Source organism: Pholcus phalangioides, unplaced genomic scaffold (assembly GCF_987345545.1).
Source record: "Pholcus phalangioides strain wild (caught in Gottingen) unplaced genomic scaffold, Ppha-v1.0 ptg000015l_1, whole genome shotgun sequence".
NCBI classification, from domain to species: Eukaryota; Metazoa; Arthropoda; class Arachnida; order Araneae; family Pholcidae; genus Pholcus; species Pholcus phalangioides.
In genome coordinates, this window is record NW_028301608.1 from 86,607,499 (window position 1) to 86,628,248 (window position 20,750).

General features: G+C 36.3%; 1 protein-coding gene across 6 annotated transcripts in view; it reads left to right on the top strand.

Moving 5' to 3' along the window:
- LOC149076942 (uncharacterized) overlaps positions 1 to 20,750 on the top strand; it is a 341,983-nt gene that overhangs the window by 35,981 nt on the left and 285,252 nt on the right. For all 6 annotated transcript variants that reach the window (XM_089244666.1, XM_089244668.1, XM_089244665.1 and 3 more), the window contains one exon: positions 19,804 to 19,926. In XM_089244666.1, the coding sequence (XP_089100792.1) occupies positions 19,804 to 19,926 (123 nt within the window). The remainder of the gene's footprint in view (positions 1 to 19,803; positions 19,927 to 20,750) is intronic.

The following is a 20,750-nucleotide window of genomic DNA, read 5'->3' on the forward strand; positions in this document are numbered from 1 at the left end:
TTGTATATTTCCAGTAATTTTCTTTCTTAAAACGCTCTCTGTCGACAGAAATTAGAACTAAGCCTTTTTCTGAAACAAAAGAAATCCCCCCCTTGGCGAGAATTTTTGTGGATAGAGGACGCTGCACAAAAGTAAACTACCGGAAATATGCAAATTAGAGTTGTATAAAATACAGGGTGCATGACTGACAGCTATTTTTTGAATTTTCAAATTTTTTTACTTCAGCCAACATTCACCGTCTTAAGCTTCACGAACGTTCAGGACATAGAAGAGATCGAAGGAAGGTTCAAGTCCAGAATACTGTAATATTCTTTTCTAAAGTGTTCTTTACCGACGAAAATTTTAACGACATTTTTTTCTCCCATATCAAAAAAAAAAAAAAAAAAAATTCCCTTCGCAAGAATAACTTTTTCGGAGAATTGCATTCAAATATAACAATTTTCTCTAAATTTTTATGAATTTTTAAGCTGCTTACGGATTTATGGGGCACCTTGTTATGTAGATAAAGTAGAACTTTACTAGAGAAAATTCGGTTAATTAATATAAATTTCGTTCGAATAGTTTTGCAATAATTCGATGGGATCACTAGCTGCTGTGGTGATCATCGTGATGAATGCGAGGACTCTGTGTAAGTTTCTCACTTCGAGGCGCCTTTGCGAGATGATCTCCCGTTAATAAGCTTACCACGGTACAATTATTCTATCATCACACTTCACTCATGGTAAGAAAATTGATAGCGGATAACAGCACAATAGCAATTTCCGCTGTGGTGGGGGGACCCGGATTCGAGCCCCACATTGATGGTCGACTGAAGTTGGTTTTCTGTAGTTCCCAACTTCGAGGCGCGAATGCAAGCCGATATCTCCTTTAAACTATATATTATTAATATCTCCTCGCTACAGAGAGAGCAACAGACCTAAAAACGACACAAATGTAATTCAACAATTAAATTTTAGTCACTTCATTTCTGAAATATAGATGGCAGCACTGAAAAATCAGACTCTACACTAGATACGCACTCAGACTGTTAGGTACATATACTTACACTTTTGGTGCAACTCACTAGGTAGGAAATTGTCAATGGCGATAGACCTGAGTTGTGCTCAATTTGGAAAAAAAAAAGCACTATAGCAAGCATTACACAGAAAGAAACTCCACTTTAGGTTCACAACACATATAGTGTTTCCCCGAAAATAAGCCCCCGTCTTATATTAATTTTTGCTTCAAAAAGTCCATTAGGGCTTATTTTCGGGGAAACGCGGTTCAAGCACATTTTCCAGCATAGCCCAGGTCTTCCTCGACAACCTGCTAAAATCTCTTCATTGACACAGAGCGGCTGACCATGATCCGGTTAGGAGGAGGAGTAGGTGTGATCACTCTACCTCCTATATTCTTAGGGGAATATAATATTAATTTAAAGAATATAGAAGTAGTGTGTGGTACAAATCAGTGGTAGTGGTATAAATTACCATTTTTCAGTGAGGGACCTATATGAAATAATAATACTGTATTGTCAAACCCTATCGTAACTCTCTATCAGGGCCCAAGACTTTGTTTCACTTCATCCGCTCCAATAAAAAACATCTTATTACATGAAGCCCAAAATTCCCTTCGTTATACCCAGAGGGTCACTATAAGCCTGGTTTCCTATAAAGGGATTATACTGTAATATGAATTTTTTTTTGAGGAGGGAAAATCTGTAGAGTACCCTTTTTTTTTTAGTACTTCTTCCGGTATACATGGATTTTGACAATAATGCTTCAGTTTTGCACAGCAGTGTAGTATACGATGCGTCGGATAACTGAGAGTTTAATGCCGCTGTGGTGGTCGAGTGGTTATAGTGACGGACTCGCGATGCGAGGATCCGGGTTCGAACCGCACAGTGGTGGTCGGCTGAAGTTTGTTTTCTGTGGTTCCCAACTTCAAGGCGCAAATGCGAGCCGATCTCCCCGTTAAAAAGTCTCGCCACAGAGAGCAACAGTCCTACAACGATAAATCATTCAATCATAACACTTCACTCATAGTTAGAAAAACTAGTGGCAGATGGCAGCACTACACATAACAAGCATTACAGAGAAACAAAAAAAACTTTACGTCAGGTTTCACTACACGTGCACGCACATTCCCGCATTTACCGATTCGTTGGGGGTTCCGCGGGGTGCATGTGTGGTGTAGCAGTAGTAGGTAGGGCCTCCAAAAAATGGCTCGGGGATCCATGTTGTTCTTAAGTCAGCCACCTCGTTGGGCAGTTTGCCTGTTGTGGCGTTGTATTTGTAGTCTGCATTTGAGGAGATATCGAATGACAATTCCGTGAAAATAGTCTACATAATTGTAACTGGATCCAATGAATGGAGTTTGTGTATGCGGAAGTTTTCTTTGGATCGACTTCAACTAAAAAATTATCATCGAGCAATCAAAGTCGTTGTTGTCATTGGATATGAAGTTATTTTTGTGCTTTCTTGAACTTGTCGTGTGGGCAGAGCTCTTAAAGAAAAAGCTTTGCGTGCGGTCTATTTATTCAACTTTCAAAAATAAGAAGCCTTAAATATTTTCTTATACACATTTATAGCTAATCTAATTTGAACGGGATTAGCGTGGCCAGATGAGGTACTTTTTTTTTAAGTACCTCAGGGACGAATTTCGGAATTTCTAATTAAAAACCGGAAAAAAATAGTGGACTCCATTACTAAAAACCGGGAGAAAATCGGGACATTTTAGAAACCCCTTTTTTGGGGGGATATTACAATACAAAATATTGCAAACTTATAATGCATTACGAAAATATTATCACACTGCTTCTCTACTCAAAATGAGTAAAATATCCGGATACAGCTATGAATGTCGGACGTCCCGTATATACGGGATTGAAAGGCTTGCACAGTGAAGAGGAAGGGATTTTCTTTTTATTGCATCGGAAATTTAATTACTTACACAAAGTGAAATCGTTTCTTTTCGCAATAACTTTTCTGATTTCAAGATATTTCATGAAACTCTGACAGTTGTGCAGATTTTTTTGAGATATTTGCTTTCATTGAAAATGTTAGCGCCTTCTCTATATTGGCTCTACTGAGAAGAAAAATTAAATAATTAAATGTACGAACTAAAGACAGCCTAGACCAGCGGTTCTCAACCGGTGCTCCGCGGAACCCTTGGGGCTCCTTGTGCACTCTCCAGGGGCTCGAGAAAAATTAAAGAAAACGGAAAAATAAAAAAAAAATTAGAAATATTTTTAAACAGTAAAAATAAATCAGTAACTTTGATGAATAATTTAAAAAGTGGCTTACGAGGCTCTGCCATGGAATTTTTTTACTAAAAAGCGAGTCAAAAAGGGTTGAGAACCACTGGCCTAGACAGTTCAAGCTCCCTAAATCTAGGTTTCTTATAAATCTCAACTGGCAATAATTTTCAAATGTTTTATCCAATACAAATACTATGTACATAGAGAGTAACGTGCATTTGCAGTTGTCGTGTGAATCGTTATATTCGATTAAGTGGGGAACCCTGATATTCTATTGAGGTGGGAACCTTAACATTGTCTTTATGGGAGAAATTTTGGTTGCACAGGATTTTATCCGTTACCCAATTAAGCGGGACGAAATGTATTTGAAAATGATTCTACATATTTCGTCCGATCTCTGATTGCCGGGACAGAAATAGGAAAGAAAAACCGGGACAAATAGGAGTCCCGAAAACCTTTTTCAGGTTAGTAAATTCGATAGCGAAAAACCGTTATATTTGGCCACCCTAACCGGGAAAATTCGGATAATGTGAGCCAATTTGACGTTTAATTTACCGTTTTACGACTAAAAATTCTGAAGTAATAACGAGTATAATCTTATTTATTTATAGCGGTGTATGCCAGTGCAATATTTTACATACCTTCAATATTCGATTTTTGCAAATTTTCAAAAAAATGTACTATTAACACGTTGTGCGCACGATAAATTAGTATGGCATCTACGTAATTCAATGAAAATAAATAAATTACAATAATTAGTAAAAATGTTTTAAATTTTTATAAAACAAATTCCAAATAAGATTAAATCAATGAAATCTCAATCTTCCTCACCATTTTATGAACTGAAGAGTTTCTTTTATTTTGAATTAATTTAAAATAAAAAACTATTGATATCAAGCTATTATGTCATGCGGGTAAAGTGTTAATTATGCATTTTTTGGAAATTTGCAAAAAATATTAATGTGTGCTCTAGTGCCACCTACCGACGGATTTTTGAACTATTTTGCAAGCCGTATATCATTTGAAAAAAAAAAATTATCTGTAGTACCTCACATTTTGTGTTATTTGAACAGTATAATTCACTCCAGATAACTGACCCTATATGTCTGGGTTCGAGACCCAGTTAGTGCATATTCAGGAATTTTCTGAACCGTGTGATTGGAAATAGAGCGCAGTAGTAGTAGTAGTAGTAGGCACATATGTTTAAGAACCGTAAAAGTTCGTGTGTTCTTGCATAATCCGGTGTGAAAAATCACACGAGTGCGTGTGTAGTTTTGTCACGATTTGAACGACAGAGATACTGTATATATAATTTTATACAAATATTTCACCAGATATCGTGCACCGAGAATGGAAAGAAATCGCGTGGGCCATCTTATTGTATGTTCATCTCACGTCGCTCCATATGAGTATACTTTACGACTCTACTTTTTCAAAAAGAACGGCCAAACATTCCCCCTCCTCTCCTTGTATAATACCAAATTCACGCTTGTGTGCCGTTACAACACATTTCGCGCTTTTTTTCAAGGATATACTATATTATATACGTACATATATTACTTATGGAACACCTGCTAATTTCTATGTATGCGTGGGCGTGCTTTTGTGTTTTGCTTTTTCTTTTCCCCTCCACGAACCGTATTTTGAAATTTCTCAGTCAAGGTAGAAGTTCAAACGGTACACCGTCCTCAAATTGCAACACTTGAGTCTAGAATATTTTAGGTGTTATATATTTCTACAATGTATTAGTGACTATACCAGAATAAGTAAATACCGTAACTCTATATAAAGTTGCAGTGAAATGACGGGGGTCATCGTTTAAAAATTCATAAATGAGTTTAAAAATTCATGAAAGAGTTTAAAAATTCATAAAAATTGAAGGAATTGCTGCATTTTAATGCGTTTTGCGGAAAAAGCTATTCTAAACGAGGGGAAATTTTTTTTCTTTTTTTTGGTGCAGGAAAAAAATCTGTACTAGCATTTCTATGAATCATTGATTTTTTATTGTACATATATATACACTGACTTTTATGACTGAATCTTCATTATACTGACATTTATTGACTGTTATACTTAACCTTTCTTCAATCTCTGCTGTGTCTGAAATATTCATAAAACTTGAGCTGGTGAGTCAGGGCTGAGGCAAAACAATTTCAACATCACGATGAAACCCTCGTGTAAGCGCTAGTGACAGGTAAATTCAGAAATAAGCTGTTGATCATACACCCCGTGTTTTATGGGACTCAGATTTGCATATTTCCAGTGATTTGCTTTCTTGCACCGTCCTCTATCGACAAAAATTTGGATTAAATTTATTTATCTGTACCAAAAAATAAAAACCCTTCTTTCTTCGCGAGCATAAATTTTTCGCAAACCGCATTCAATTTTTCCAGTTCTTTCAAACTTTTGTGAATTTTTAAACTATTGATATTATATGGGAAATCCAATATATTAAAATTCCTTATGGTCAGGATGCCAGGAAAAAAATAGATGGACAAGCCGTGGCTTTTAATTAGCCACATGAGAGGTAATGATTACGTTTTGAATCTATATAACTCGCGGCTTCGTAACAAGACTTTGCTCTAAATGACGAAATTTGTGTAACTAAAACATATTAGTCCGCAAATATGAAAAATTGGTGGAAAGAGCACAGATCATCATTCGGACACTTTGACTATCATCCAGTTAGTCCTTTTCCAAATCCGATGTGAAATTTAATAAAGCTTGTAAAAGATGAGTCAGAGTAATCATTCGACTCTACTTGGATCCACCACCAGATTATTGGTGGAAATTGATGCAAATATGGCTAAAAGCAAGTGTTAAGACCAGGGCCTGTTTCTCACATCGGCAAACAAGATACATGCCCAGGGCCCACAAATTTGGCTGCCAAGTTCAGGTTCCCGAAATTGGTTGCCTTTTATATTATAGGCACGGATTTCTCTGCCCCTTCCAACGCCTCTGCCTCGAAGAACACTATATACAGAGTTCATAGGTAACAGGGCACGTGACATTTTACTGGTGATCTTAGAGACATACTTCCAATAACAGAAAGTATCCAAATAACGTGTAGTACTCAGATATGTCATTCATGTTGCAAGGAGTTGTGTAGTTATTAAAATCAAAATGTTAACTTTTTATACGGAAACGCTGTGATCAAGAACCCAATCAGAAAGTTGTTGCCGCGTGCCTGCTATGTTTCCTTACGCCAACAAAAAAAAAAAAATTCCACTTTTCTACCCAACACTACTTTTCGAATTAAAATATCTCACTGAATATTGCACTTATAAACGTGCAATTTATTTTGTTGGCATAAGAAAACACGGCACACTGCAACAACTTTGTAATTGGGTTCTTGAGCACAGGGTGTCCGTATAAAAAGTTAACATTTTGATTTTATTAACTACACAACTCCTTGCAACATGAATTACATTAATCTCTGAGTACTACACATTATACTTTTTCTAATGGGAAGTATACCTATGGGATCATCAGTTTTTTCACCAGTAAAATACCATGCACCCTGTATATAAGGGCCCCAAAAATTCATATTTGCTGAGTCCGAACTTATGAGGAAACAAACCGTGGTTGACCTCAGAGAATCAAAGTTACAACGTTTACCTATTTAATTTTTGCTGAAGGCGATCCAACCAAGTGTCAAAGAGTACATCTTTTTTTTTTTGCCTGGCAATTTATATACAGTAATGATATTTTTATACTATTATCACATCAAGGCGCCGTTTCATTCTATTTTAAATAAGTTTCCTTCCTAACACTATTGAAGCAGCTTAACGAAATCACTTTTTTTCTAGCATACACGCTAGCAAAAAAAAAAGTCACATGCTTGAATCAGCTGCTGCGACTTGGGAGATATCGTGTCCATCTCTCTCTCTCTTTCTATTGCTTACTATTTATACATCTGCGAGATGGATAAAAATGCTACAAAAAGAAATAGTGCATAAAAGCAATTTTCGGCTTCGAATTTTTTGTTTTCCATTTATTATGATACATTATGAATATTTCAATCAAAGTGTACAACCGAAATACGATAAAAAATAACGGGAATTATCAAAATGGAGATTGATTTATATACTTAACACTAAAATCCTAGGTTGGTTGAAGGAATATTATTCACTGAAATACAGAAATTAAAATTCGCATTTATGACTTATGCAATATGAGTCTTGATCCTTTCCGATCTGAATTTTTTCGGAAAATTGGATTTTTATTCCATCAACGCATTTCATCTTTGGTCCAATGAAACATGAATGTCAAACATTTTTCCAAACAGTTACATTTCAGGGTTGAAATTCTGGGATGTTTCTGATTGGCATCATTGGACATTTTGAAAGAAAAAATTCAACTTCCATAATTTTAAACTCAAAAATACAGGATGAACGAGAAAACATCGATACAGTTCAGCAATTAATAACACAACAATTGACATTTAAAAAAATGCGCGGTTTTCAGTAGAATATTTAACTTTTTAGCTTTTTGACGAATTAAAAAAAAAATTGTCACTCACAGGTGGCACTGTAAAATTAAAAAACTCAACGTAACACATAAAAAGTAACACAAACAATGCATAATTGATGTTTATGAAAATCTGCGTTACATAAAACTATCACGTTTCAATATGAGCGCCCTTTTTTAGTTCGGGCTACATCTAAACGAGTGAAAGTTCAAATATACTAGTTTTATTTACATTATCATATTCATACATAGCATTAATCACATCACTATTAGCATGTTGCGCCTTCAACATCTTACTCACCGTATGGTGACTTTATTGTTATTTATTCATATTAAATCATACTATCACATGCAATTAGTAAGCATCAATTATCATCAATGTATGATAGCCATTAGATCCTGTGGAGTTGGCAGGTAACTCCCGTGCTAAAGATGTATTTTCAGTCCACTTATAAATTTTTCACCATTTTAGAGATGGTGCGAGACGACTTTCTAATTATCGCCATCGCTATACTCTCACACAAACCTTGGTTTCAACGCACTACTGCATTCAACTGGCAGAGCGATGATAGAGGTGGGTAAGAGCTGTTAAAGTCTCATCTACGGCACCCCGATATACGAGAGACGGGTCAAGGGGTTTAGTTCATTTGTATCATTCTCTGATTACGTAAGAAACTAGCTTTGTTACCCGCAGCTTCGCTCGCATGGATTTGGTAATCTGAAAATTACTTTACGATGATTTCCCTCGTATAACATTTGAATGCTTCATGACTCTCCCCCCCCCCCGCCCGGAGGGTGAATTTTCATAAATCTCATCTTTTATAGTGGGTATCTACCGTACATTATAAAATATAATTCTGACCAAATTTCATATTTATAGCTGCAGTGGTGTCGGCTCGGTGATGATGAATCAGACTGTTATTCAGGACATGCTATTTTATATATATAGATTAAAATCAATATTGGTCGGATTCAAATTTCGCAGGCAGTCAGAAATTTAAGTTAGTATCATTCTGCACAAAGAACGAGCTGTGAAAGTCCAAAACGTCAATAATTCCAATTGCAATCACAGGGCAAAAAGTTTCAACTTAGCAGTACTAGTTACTGTCTGAAAGATAATGGAAGTTCGACGGGGGAAAAATTATAGTGACATGGATTTTATGGGTCAATAGCAACAGGAAAGAATACGTGGGCAGAATGAAGTATAAAAATTACCATATTCTTTGTCAATCAGGTGGTTGACAGTTCTGTGGTGATGGAACAAAAAGACAGACCTTTCTTTTTCTTGAAAGAAAAAAAAACATTGAACAAATAATAGGAAAAAAAAAAATAACCCGGTGAAATCATTCCGCGGTTGTTTCTTGCAAAATTGTCTTTTGTTTGCGATCCTTGAAACTGTCATAGAAATGTGTGAATGTCTCGAAGAGAAGATATGAATTATCTCTTAATGAGATCATCATTATCTTAAATTCTCTCTCGCTGTCTGTATCCTTGATGATTACTCACAATAAGGATTGTGAGTAATCATCTAAACCTAGAATTCTAACAAAGACTTTTCGCCTACATAATTCTGTCCATATTTAGAAAAAAATGGGTTCATTATTTATTTAAATTTCCTCGCGTTTTGGTAATGAAAAAAATATCCGGTTGCGAAATTTCTATTCATGTCCGGTCGAAGGTGTGATTACGCTTTCTTGGGCAGAGAAAGGGATAAAAATTCGAAGGCCAGATACAAATAAAAAACCATATAAATACCCATAGAACCCCCCCCCCCAAAAAAAAACAGATTCTTAGGGCTATCTAGCTCGTGGTAGAACTTCTTGAGGGTATACGTTCTCAAAAGAACGATGGAACGAGCCAAGTAGAGTTCGCAGAGGGCCCAACTGGGGACCCTCCCCATTCGAGGACGCGTCTTCGGTTCACCCCTTGCTGACAAGAGCAGCAGGGGGCTCAACTAAGCAATGTGGACTAACCTGGGAGCCCACCGCCCAGACAAATTTGCTGGCCCTTGCGCCAGCCGGAAACAACGGTAAGGCAGCAAGCGCTCAACCGAGCCCAGGGGCTTACTTGAGAGCTCACCACCCAAAGACCCATTGCTTTACTCATGGGAGGGCAAGAGCTGCCGTATTGGCAGCTGCTCGTGAGGCGGCCGAACTTTGAGGTTTGCTTTGTCACGACTGGCCAAATGTCGCGAGGCAGCTGTGTTTATTACGTGTATATTTGTATATTTTATGTATATTCGTTTTCGCGAGCCCCGCTCAGAGGTTTCGGGCTCTAGGGGATCTGGGGGGGGGGGGCACTTGCACTTCCGTTACAAAACAATCGGTAGTAAATTGTTTATGGAGATAGACCGGAGTTGTGCGCAGTTTGAATGAATGAATAAATGAATGAACATCTAGACGCCTTAACCCATGGGTACCATAGGCGGAGATAGATTTGGAAGTCCGGGGGATTGCACGCTCATTATTGCTGGGGGGTCACGATGATGATGATGTCACTTCATATATACATATATATACATTAGATCAGTCGACTTCACCTTTGACGCCCACGCCTCCTCCGTATCTCCGCCCATGATGGCTACTCAGATTGACCTCATAAATTCTATTCAAATTAATTTTAATTATTTTAAGTCCTTAAAAAAAATTACACCTTTATTATTTATGAAATATACATTTATTATTTATAAAATTTTTATGTTATAAATTTACTCAGAAATGAATTTGATAAGTCGAAAGGAGGTCGCACTCCTGAATGATGGTGGCCAAATTAAATAAAGCTGTTCCACATGAAAAAAGTAGGGTACAAAGAGGGTCTTGCGTGAAAAATTAAATTACGAAAGATTGGGTCACGGCAAATTTTAGCAAAATATTTAGTACATGAATCCTCCATTAATTTAGTTTCGATGGTCAATATTTGCAATGCATGGACGATAGTTCGAATTATAGCAAATTAAAAATTTTAAAATAACTTTAATTACATTAAGGATGAGATATTATGGGATAAGCATCAATATAACTCTTGATGCTCAAAATTCATTGTCGTGATGTTGATTTTTCCTAAAATCGAAATACAGTAAAAGTCCATTATAACGAGAATCTCGCTAGAACGAGTAATTTTCAAGTGATTGTCAAACACATAAATCCCATCTTCACTAAGATGGGATTTCTGAAAATTTTCAACCCCCGGGGAAAGGCACGATGCATTCAAATGTCAAATCTTATACTGGGGAAATCATCGTAAAGTAATTTTCAGATTACCAAAAATACAAAAAATATTCTGTTATAGCGAGTTGAAAATCAGGAAGCATCCGCTATAACGGCAAAAAAATTCTGAGAAAAAAAAAGCCAGTTTTTAATTTTTTCTCTTCAATAATTGAACATGAGATGACTCTTATTATGACACATGCTCCCCGTAAAAATTACTCTGAGGTACTTCAAACATAGAATGGACACAGAAAAGTCGTTTCTACACCCAACCCCCACCCCTCCCTATTTTTGGGCTTCTTCACTATACACGTGGGTTATGTCAGGGGTGCACAAACTCCGGCACGCAAAGGATTTCCATGTGGCTCGCGAAAGTTGTTACGGTAGAAATTTATCAACACACGCAACACGATAAATACTTCGGCTGACCATATTTCTGTCATAAAAATACGGGATATCTCCAAAAAAATTTGTCAAAGAAAGCAAAATCGATAACAAAAAAAACTGCCAAAGACAAGTAAAGTTGCCATTTGCAGATGAAATACTTCTCAGAGGCGAGTAAAGTAGCCAATCACAGCCGAAAAATTGTCAAGGGTAAGATTAGTTGACAATCACAACCAAAAACTTGTCGGTTACAGCCAAACAATTGTCAATGGCAAGTTAAGTTGTCAATTACAGCCAAATTATCATTATTTAAATAATTATAATATTTGGTTTCAAAAATTTAACTAAGCCTCTTTGAAAATAGAGTAAAAAATGGGACACTTTATGAAAAAAGTTGGCATGGGAATAATTACGGGAATATCCCGTATAATATGGGTCATATAGTCACTAAACGTATACACGCACAAGTGTGGCAGAAATACCGCATACCTTGCCCATGCATTTTCAATGCATGGTTGATTGTGAACTTCTGCGTTATGTGATGATATCCTTCGACTTTGGTCTCTCCCAGCGACTGAGACCCCCAGTGCGCCCTGAACCTACAGCTTGAAGTCGTTTCCAAACGGCCGAACAAATTCGGGTTAAAATAAACTTTCCGACTAAGCAGAAAAATGTTAAAACAATCCACGAAGCCATGGAAGTGAGCAGCGATATAATAATTGAGAATTTCAATTGCTCAGTTAATCGACTAAATCGCTTTTATAATACGAAATTCTATGCAGAAATGCCTCAGAGAACCAACGGCGTTCATTCATCAATTTTAAAACGAAACGAACGCCGTTATAAGACGTTTAACTCTTTAAGAGGCAGTAACGAGATATCTCGCCTCCATAAAAGCCTCTTATTTCAGCATTTACAAGCCCAGATATTTTGTAAAGTTGATTTCTCAATAGAAAACTTTTCCCTATACTCCCTCAGTTTGCAGCTGCTGAAAATCGGAAAAAAGACCTACTTCATTAAAAAAAAGATATGGTGTTTTGAAGGGAAATTTTTAGTGATTTATAATTGCCGCTAAGGGTTAATGCAGGTATAAGGGTAATTTTCTACGATTTAATAACCTGGAAGAGCAAAAAAAAAATTAAAATTCGCTTATAACGAAAAATCTATTTTAATGACGATATTCCTCGTGGTTGGTGTACTGTCATTACAACGGACTTTTGTTGTATTCAAAGATTTATTACCATGAAAATATTTGCGAATTATTATCATACTATATATAGATATTAGCTTTGTTCATATCCTTTTTCAAAAATAAATAATTATAAATACGTGGTGGGAAACTTATAAACCCTATTCATTTATATAAGAAGTAGATTAATGAAAAAATGACGGTATTTCTTTCATCAGACATTATTCTGTTTAAGCTCGTCTCGAGAAATATTAATAACCTCCACACTGGAAAGAAGTAAAAGATCTCATTATAATCTCGTAATAACTTTGAGCTCGAAATAAATGTAAATAAAGAAATAATTTGAATGAGGTGCGAACTATTAAATAGAAACCATAGATGCTTAATTATCTCTAGATAACGAGTTTTTCTCTCTCTCTTTCGTACGGCCTGCATTCGACCCTGGGGTTTTCGTATGCGTACGTCTTTGGCAACGTCAGACGTAATTCGACCTGCTTTTCCGGCCAAGGGCTCGAACCTAGACGACCCCAATAACATACAGAGCTAACGAATGAACAAGGGGAGAAGATAAAAACTCATCGGCGTGTGCCTTTAAAAGGATAATTCTAGGCCTTTTTTCTCTCATCATCATCATCATCGGAGAACGTAATATTACTTTTTTCTTATCTCTTTTCGTTCATGAGATAATTGCGACTGTTGAGTCTCCGCGATGGTGATCTTGAATTGAGTAAATGCATTTTCCTCTTCGTGAGATTACAGTGTATATCGTGCGAGACATGAATTTAAGCTGCTGGGTCTATGGGAAATGACTCGAGACAGTAAACCCCGTAATCATGATCAAACATCTATTATTGTTAGAAAGCCAGTTTTATATTTGTCTTTCTTTTCTTCGATTGGTTTAACCTCGAAGACAATTAATCTATTTTTAAATTCGAGTTTATCGTCGCGGCTCCTAGGGGCGTCGCCAACCTTTTTCAGGGGTGTCGCGACGAGCTGAGGTATTGTTCTGTGTGCCTGTTTACGCTTCGAAGTGGTTCTTTTATAAGTGAAAATATCCACTAAGCCGGTGGTTTTCCAACTTTTGTCATCCGCGGCTCCCTTACCTAATTAATGGCTCATTTTGGTTGAAACAATTCACGTTCTACTTAGGAGTTGAATGGTGGCGCTATCCCGGATGCAAATAGGGTCACCGATTTGGGAATTCTCATCGATGAGCGGCTTAGGTTTTTTTGAATGGGTCGTCAAAAAATCGAATAGGATGCTCGGTTTCGTTCTTAAGAGGTCTCTTCGAGTTCGCCTGAAGTCATTCTTCCACTTTTCCACTTGGTTAAGGGGAAGCAGAGAAGAGCCAGTTCTTGTTGGTACATCAGAGGCATAAGTTATGAAGAAAAACTAGATTTCTTGTGAATATACGGGGTGATTCAGAAAAGATGGGGAAAACTTTAAGAGGTGATACTACACACCATTACAAACGATTGTCATCAAAGAATGAATGGGTCTGAAATGAAATGCAAACGCGTTAGTGCGTTTCGAAACGGCCCCTGCGCAAACGTTAAAACGACATTCCTGTTGAAATTTATCGGGAGAGAAAGAACAACATGCATGTAAATGTAAGCTGGGGAAGAAGACGAAACCGTATGCAAATCTGCGTCACAATGAATATAAGGCGCGGATGACATTCCGTTGAAGCTATTCCAGTGTGCAACCGTTCTAACAGTTGTAACGTACGGGATAACGACTCGCTATAGTAATACTGAAAAGGCAAACAAGCATTTCATTCACGCATTCATTACGCAAACATGCATTTCATTCCTGCATGTCTGCTTTTTCAGTATTACTATAGTGCGCCATTATCCCGTACGTTACAACTGTTAGAACGGTTGCACACTGGAATAGCTTCAACGGACTGTCATCCGCGCCTTATATTCATTGTGACGCAGATTTGCTTGTTCTTCTTCCCCAGGTTACATTTGCACACATGGTGTTCTTTTTCTCCCGATAAATTTCAACAGGAATGCCGTTTCAACGTTTGGGGAGCGGCCGTTTCGAAACATGCTAGCGCGTTTGCATTTCATATTAGACCATGGATTCTTTGATGACAATTGTTTGTATTAATGTGTACTTTAACCTCTTAAAGTTGTCCCATCTTTTCTGAATCATCCTGTATTTACATTGGAGGAACGCAGGTTTCGTGGGAATATGATCGAAGTGTTTGAAACTTTCGTAGGGATGTATAGGATGGATCATGAGTTATTGATACCCCGTCAATCAACTGCTTCGACAAGGAGATACCAGTATCGTTTAGTAAGGGACAATTACAGGTTGTGGTGTCGCAGGGAGCTCTTCTCTAATAGGGTTGTAATTAAATGGAATAGCTTACCTCTGGGGATCGTTAATTCTAACACAATTTACGCTTTCAAAAAAGAAATGGGATAAATATAGTGGTACAAATGGAGAAGCTATTCATACTTAGATTAGACGAACATGACCTTTTTTATGGGCAGTTTATTATATTGATAGTATTAATTATTAGTTCTTTCTTTCGCGATACATGCTTCTATATTGAGTTGCTGTATTTTGGTTATGGTTGATATCCATATTTTTTTGTGGGCATAATTTTTTCAGCCACTTCGATGGGCAATTTGCGTGTTGTAGCCTTTGTATTTGTTGCGAAGCAACGTCTGACAAGCTGGAAAATCATAAAGTACTCACTGTGATAGTTGCAAAGTAAATTATCCAGCTACTGAAAAATGTCAGCCTTGCAGTTAGCAATGAATCATTTTAAATATCAGTATTCAGTACTTGAACTTCGACACCTCCTGGTGAAGCCAGCCAACCCTTATAGGCTCAATTATTATTAATTTTTTTTTTTCGAGCTGATATTCTTTCCATAGTAACTGTGACGATGCTAGCCACTAGCGTAGGAAGGAATGTTGAGACGAAAATGAATTGATACATTGACTGTTCCGTGTTCCGAGGAACTCTTTCTCAATTGACGATGACCACGAAAACCTTATACAAATACAAATACAACGCCACAACAGGTAAAATGCCCAACGAGGTGGCTGAGAAAAAGATGCCCATAAAAATATGGATGCCATATATTTCAAAAATACAGCAATCCAATTAAAAATGCAATTAATATCAATCATGAAAACTGCTCCGCTATCCCTAAAGAAATAACCGAAAAAAATATACGTTTACCTAAATTACACCGCTTTAATAGATCTTAATTATATCTTCAGTGGAGGATAAAAAAGGCATCAGTCTAGTTTTTGTGCCACCCAAGTCAAACCCGTTGTTGTCTTGCTGTTTTGAAGTGACATTTCGAGAAAGATACGAGGATATACTCTCTTACTTTTTATTTCGGATTGACAGCTTAGTTTTTTTCCCCCATGCGGTTGATAAGTGGTTCATGGTCGAATCCCACAAAATTCCCTAAACTATTCGGGCCTTGTCTTTCACAACGAAAGTAAGTCATCATTTCTGATGTCAACTGAGGTGGTTCCTTCTGGTCAATGTCACACCATTTCTTTTTTTAAATATTGTTTAAAATCCACTGTTGTATAAGGTGCGGTTTTCTGAATGTGTTCGTTTTTTTTTTTTTTTAAATTTAATTTATCTCTTGAAGGCAAGCGTTTCAAAGGAAAAAAATTAACATTGCTCCTGTACTTGAATGTTGGCTTGATATGGGTTTATTCATTTATTTTTGTTCGTTAAAATTCAGTTTAAGCCTTCAATTCATACATTTTTATTTTATAATTAAAATTTTATCATATGAAAATTACAAATCGAAAAGACAACATTACTGAATAACGCTAGCTATCCAACTTAGACCCTTTATTCATGGGCGTATAGAAACCGAACTAAATAAAATAAAAACTTTCTTTCTCCCCCGGTGGTGGTGGTGGGATGATATAAGTGCCATCTGGCGGTGATGATGAATATAACAAATATATATACATATAAGATTTAACATCATAATTTATCATTTTTTTAACAATAATTTACCATTTTTCTATCGGTGGGCGGCTCCAGTTCGTTAGGGAAAATATAGCAAATAAGACTGGGACATGATAAACGTTGATAAAAGAACAGGGACATTTTGAAAAAAACTTTCCAGAGGGCATACAGTGCCAGTTATATACAAGGTTTTCAAAATTCACGCACATCACAGTTTATAAATGTGTGTGTGTGTTTTTAATGAATATGACTAATCTTAAAGTAACAGATTATGATGAATTGAAACATTGTTTTTAATAAAAGTTTACGAAAACTTAGAATTTACAATAAATGTTGGAAATGTTGGCCTTTTTTCACAGTGTTATTGCATAATGCCCCACTTTTAAGGTAGCCCCGAAAAAAAATTCATGGGGTTACAAGTCCGGTGAAAGAGGCAACCCAAGTCCGCGCGTAATGGCACGATCGACAAAAAAAAAACATCAGTTAAAACATTAAAACTTTATTTTGACGCGTGTTCGCTACCATGTTGAAATCAGGAGTACCATTCATCGCTGTTCATCGGTGATATGAATTCAGTAGTAATGTCTGTGTAGACTTTGGCACCAACAGTGGAATCAAAAATAAAGAAGACCCCATAATCCGACGTCGTGATATAGCGCACCAATCATAATAATAATAATTATTATTTTTATGATGTCAGGGATATTCATGAATATGACGCATCGTAGTGGGCAAATACCAAAATTTCAGGCTATCTCAAAAGTATGGCGCACTGCAATGATCCACGTACGATTGATGAGCATCATTAATGCAATATCAGACAATTCTCGCAGATCTTGGTCTCAAGCAATCTGGTAAAAAAAATAGTCTGTGAAAAGGCCAACATTTTCAACATTTATTGTAATTCAACCTTATTGTAAAAGATTTTCCATACTTTTACTGAAGGAAATGTATCAATTTATAAGTATAATCTGTTATTTTCTGTTAATTAGTTTATATTCATTTGAAAAAAAAAACATTCATGAACTATGATGTGCGCGAATTTTGAAACACCTTGTGCATCGTATTTTCTGAATTTATATGTGATTATGAAAAACGTTACTAATAACGTTTGTTTGAATTTGAAATACACATTTTTAATATGAATATTCAATGCTTGCGTATTGACTATAGTGCATATGGTTTTTAATTCATGGGCTCAGCAGTGAAATAACGTATCAGAAAACAGTCAAATGCTACAGTTATTACGAATTGACCCGTGAAACATATCTCGAAAAACATCAAATGACACTTGATTGACATTCATTTTTGCTCGTCTTGAATTTTTCAGTTCAGTTCTGATCCTTCGCTCAAAGACATCAAGTTGATTTTCTCGTTGATTATTCAAGTATCAAAGTTGCAGAAAATATGAACAGTGTGGATACAAACTATGTATATGTGTCTTGTGTGTTCACCGTAAATGCTAAATATACACGCAACGTTCATCTAATAAATTCGGCTGTTGGTAATATCTTCAGGAAGTTTCGATCAGAAAACCCTTCTGGCACATGGAGCGATGTTCTCTGTTAAAAGAAGCTTTCGCTCATTTGTTATTTCGTGTGGGCTTTCGAAGAGAGTGCAGAAATATTTTTTTATTTCTAGCTGACATCATCGCAGACAGTTTCCGGAGCACCCATCGTTCGTCTTTGACCTCCCTATAAATAACTTTCGCTTCTCCGAACCATTGCTCGTACAGAACTGTTTGCACACTTATGGAGCGTGAAAATAACCATGCAAACTAGCCATTAAATGCTCGAGCAGAACGCTTTCGAAACGCTGTCCAATTTTTTCTTTCTTTCTAAATGTGTCTGTCATTAAAAGTTAGATAACTCAAAATGGTGAACGGAACGTGAAAAAATCTGTCCATAAGTTATTTGGGAATATCATGACAGTGAATTATGCGCTAATGATGAAGCTAAATAATATTGTATTACTTATTTCTGGCATGTTACGATGACGAAGATGAAATTTATAATACAGTGAACTTCGCTCCAATCACACCCGATATAACGATAAATCCCTCTACAATGATTCTTTTGTAAATCTTGTTTAGAATCGCCTATAGTTAAACTCCGCTCGATACAACGATATCATTTACCACGATATTGTCTAAAACGATATTTTGTGAGGAGATTTTGAAAATCACTGATATTTCGGCTAACGAAGATGATTCGTTCCGGAATCATGTTTGTTAACCGAAAAATGATTTCTAATAGGTTTGTATGGAAAATCGTTTGATTCGTTTCAGGAACTGACCCACATTTAACGCGATAATTTTTTTAAAACACCAAGGAATGCTATAAAAAAATACAAAAACTGATTGAAGGCTAAAATTAACAGCTTCAAAATTGGATACATGCCAATCTAGTGAAGACGAGAGATGCTGAAGATCTTTTTATTTTACACTAATGTACACAACCAACACCAACTAAAGGGATTTGGTCTGCTCATTTCTGTGTCTGATACATGCAGATGGAAAATATAAGCTACTGGAATATTCAAACTGTTCAGTTTTATGATAAGAGTCAGACTCCTTTTTTTTCAATGCATTTCTATGAGCTGAATGTTTCATTTTTACACGAAATGATTCAAAAAATTTCAAAAAGCGAAGTTTAGGTGCATCTGGAAAAATGTTACGGGTTGGACATGACTTAATTCGCACTCGAGTGAGAGTAACTCTGTTCATGATTGGTGCTAAAATTCAGCTCACGATGCAGCTTTCTGATGTTAGCACGTGCATCCCCGTATTTGTTAGCCGAGGCAGAAAAGTCACGAAAAAATATCTTCGCTAGCAGAAGAATTCTTAAGCCGAGGTGTCCGTTAGCCGAGGTATCACTGTACATTTTATTATATTTCACTCGACATATACTTCAAAACATTTTTAAACTCGTCACATATTTAGTTCTATGCGATATCATAGTCGAATCCCACTCCATTCGTTGTCACTTGTATGCTTTTTTGAGCTTGCGTAGTACCAAAAGCTGTATCATTTTTTAATGAGAGTGCAATCAAAATATCTATATTGTAGAAATATCCATATTGTCTTGGATTCCGCACGACAGTCTCGTAACCATCAAGGGTTCCGAGGGAACGTTAGAAACCTCTGCTCCGTGCAGGACTGCCGCGTATCGACGTTATATACGAAACGTCATAGACCAGAGTTTTAATGTAGTTTTGATTTCTTTGAAGAAAAGAAGAGACTGATTGCTTTCCCGATAAATGCCATTCTGTAAATTGTAAATTTGATGATGTCGGGTGCATGAAAATTATAAATTGAAACCATGTATTTTAAGCTGTGTTTTTGAAACTTGCAGAGCAAAGAATGGATTCAACTGAAAATTCAAGAAATGCAACCTTCCATGACAGATATTGGTTCAAATGTAAGCGAAGCAATCGAACTGAACGAACAACACGAGAAAGTGCTGCAGAAACTTCAGGTTGAAATAATTTTCATTGTCAATTATAATGTGCATTTGTGATTTCTCTTCCCGTTGAATTTCCACACAACGAATTTATTCGTTCTATCAAAAAAATTAATGAAATAGAAAATTTGTTGAAGACGAATAAATTTTATTGTTGTGTTTGACATTATTAAATTTCTACATTGAAATTTATACGAATGTGTTTTTTAAGTTAATGGAATTTTTCGTTGTGCCCAAAATATGCATTAGTGATAACACAGGGTGTCCTGTAACTCATATAGTTCGACCTTTATCTCATCGTTAACCGTTCGTCGTAGAGGTATGGTTCTGTTGTAAAAAATGTTCAAAATGTGTTCAGAAATCACCCTGTACTAGTTTTGAGAGTGAAATCACAGTGTGTAGTATCGCAAAATATTTAAAAAAAAAATCGAAATTTCTAAACGGTACACGTGTCCTATAACTTCAGGTTGGAAAGTTGTAGCCCTGTCTCTCACGAGGCCAACAAAACAAATTTCACGTTTCTAAGTACATTATTCGCTGAAATATTTGAATTCAAAATCGGAGAAAAATTGGTAAAGAACATCATAATTGAGGGAAAGAAGCGTATGTTGTCCTTTCCCCCTTTTTTTTCTCTGTTTTGGAAGTGAAACATCTCAGTGAATATATTGTACTTAGAGACGTGAGGGTTTTTTTTTTGTTGAACTCAGAAGAGACAGAGCAACAACTTTTCAACCTGAAGTTAGAGGACGGGGGAGACCATATAAAAATTTAGATTTTTTTTATTCTGTGACACACTGCGTTTTTTGAACACATATTTTGAGCAGTTTCCAAACTGGAAT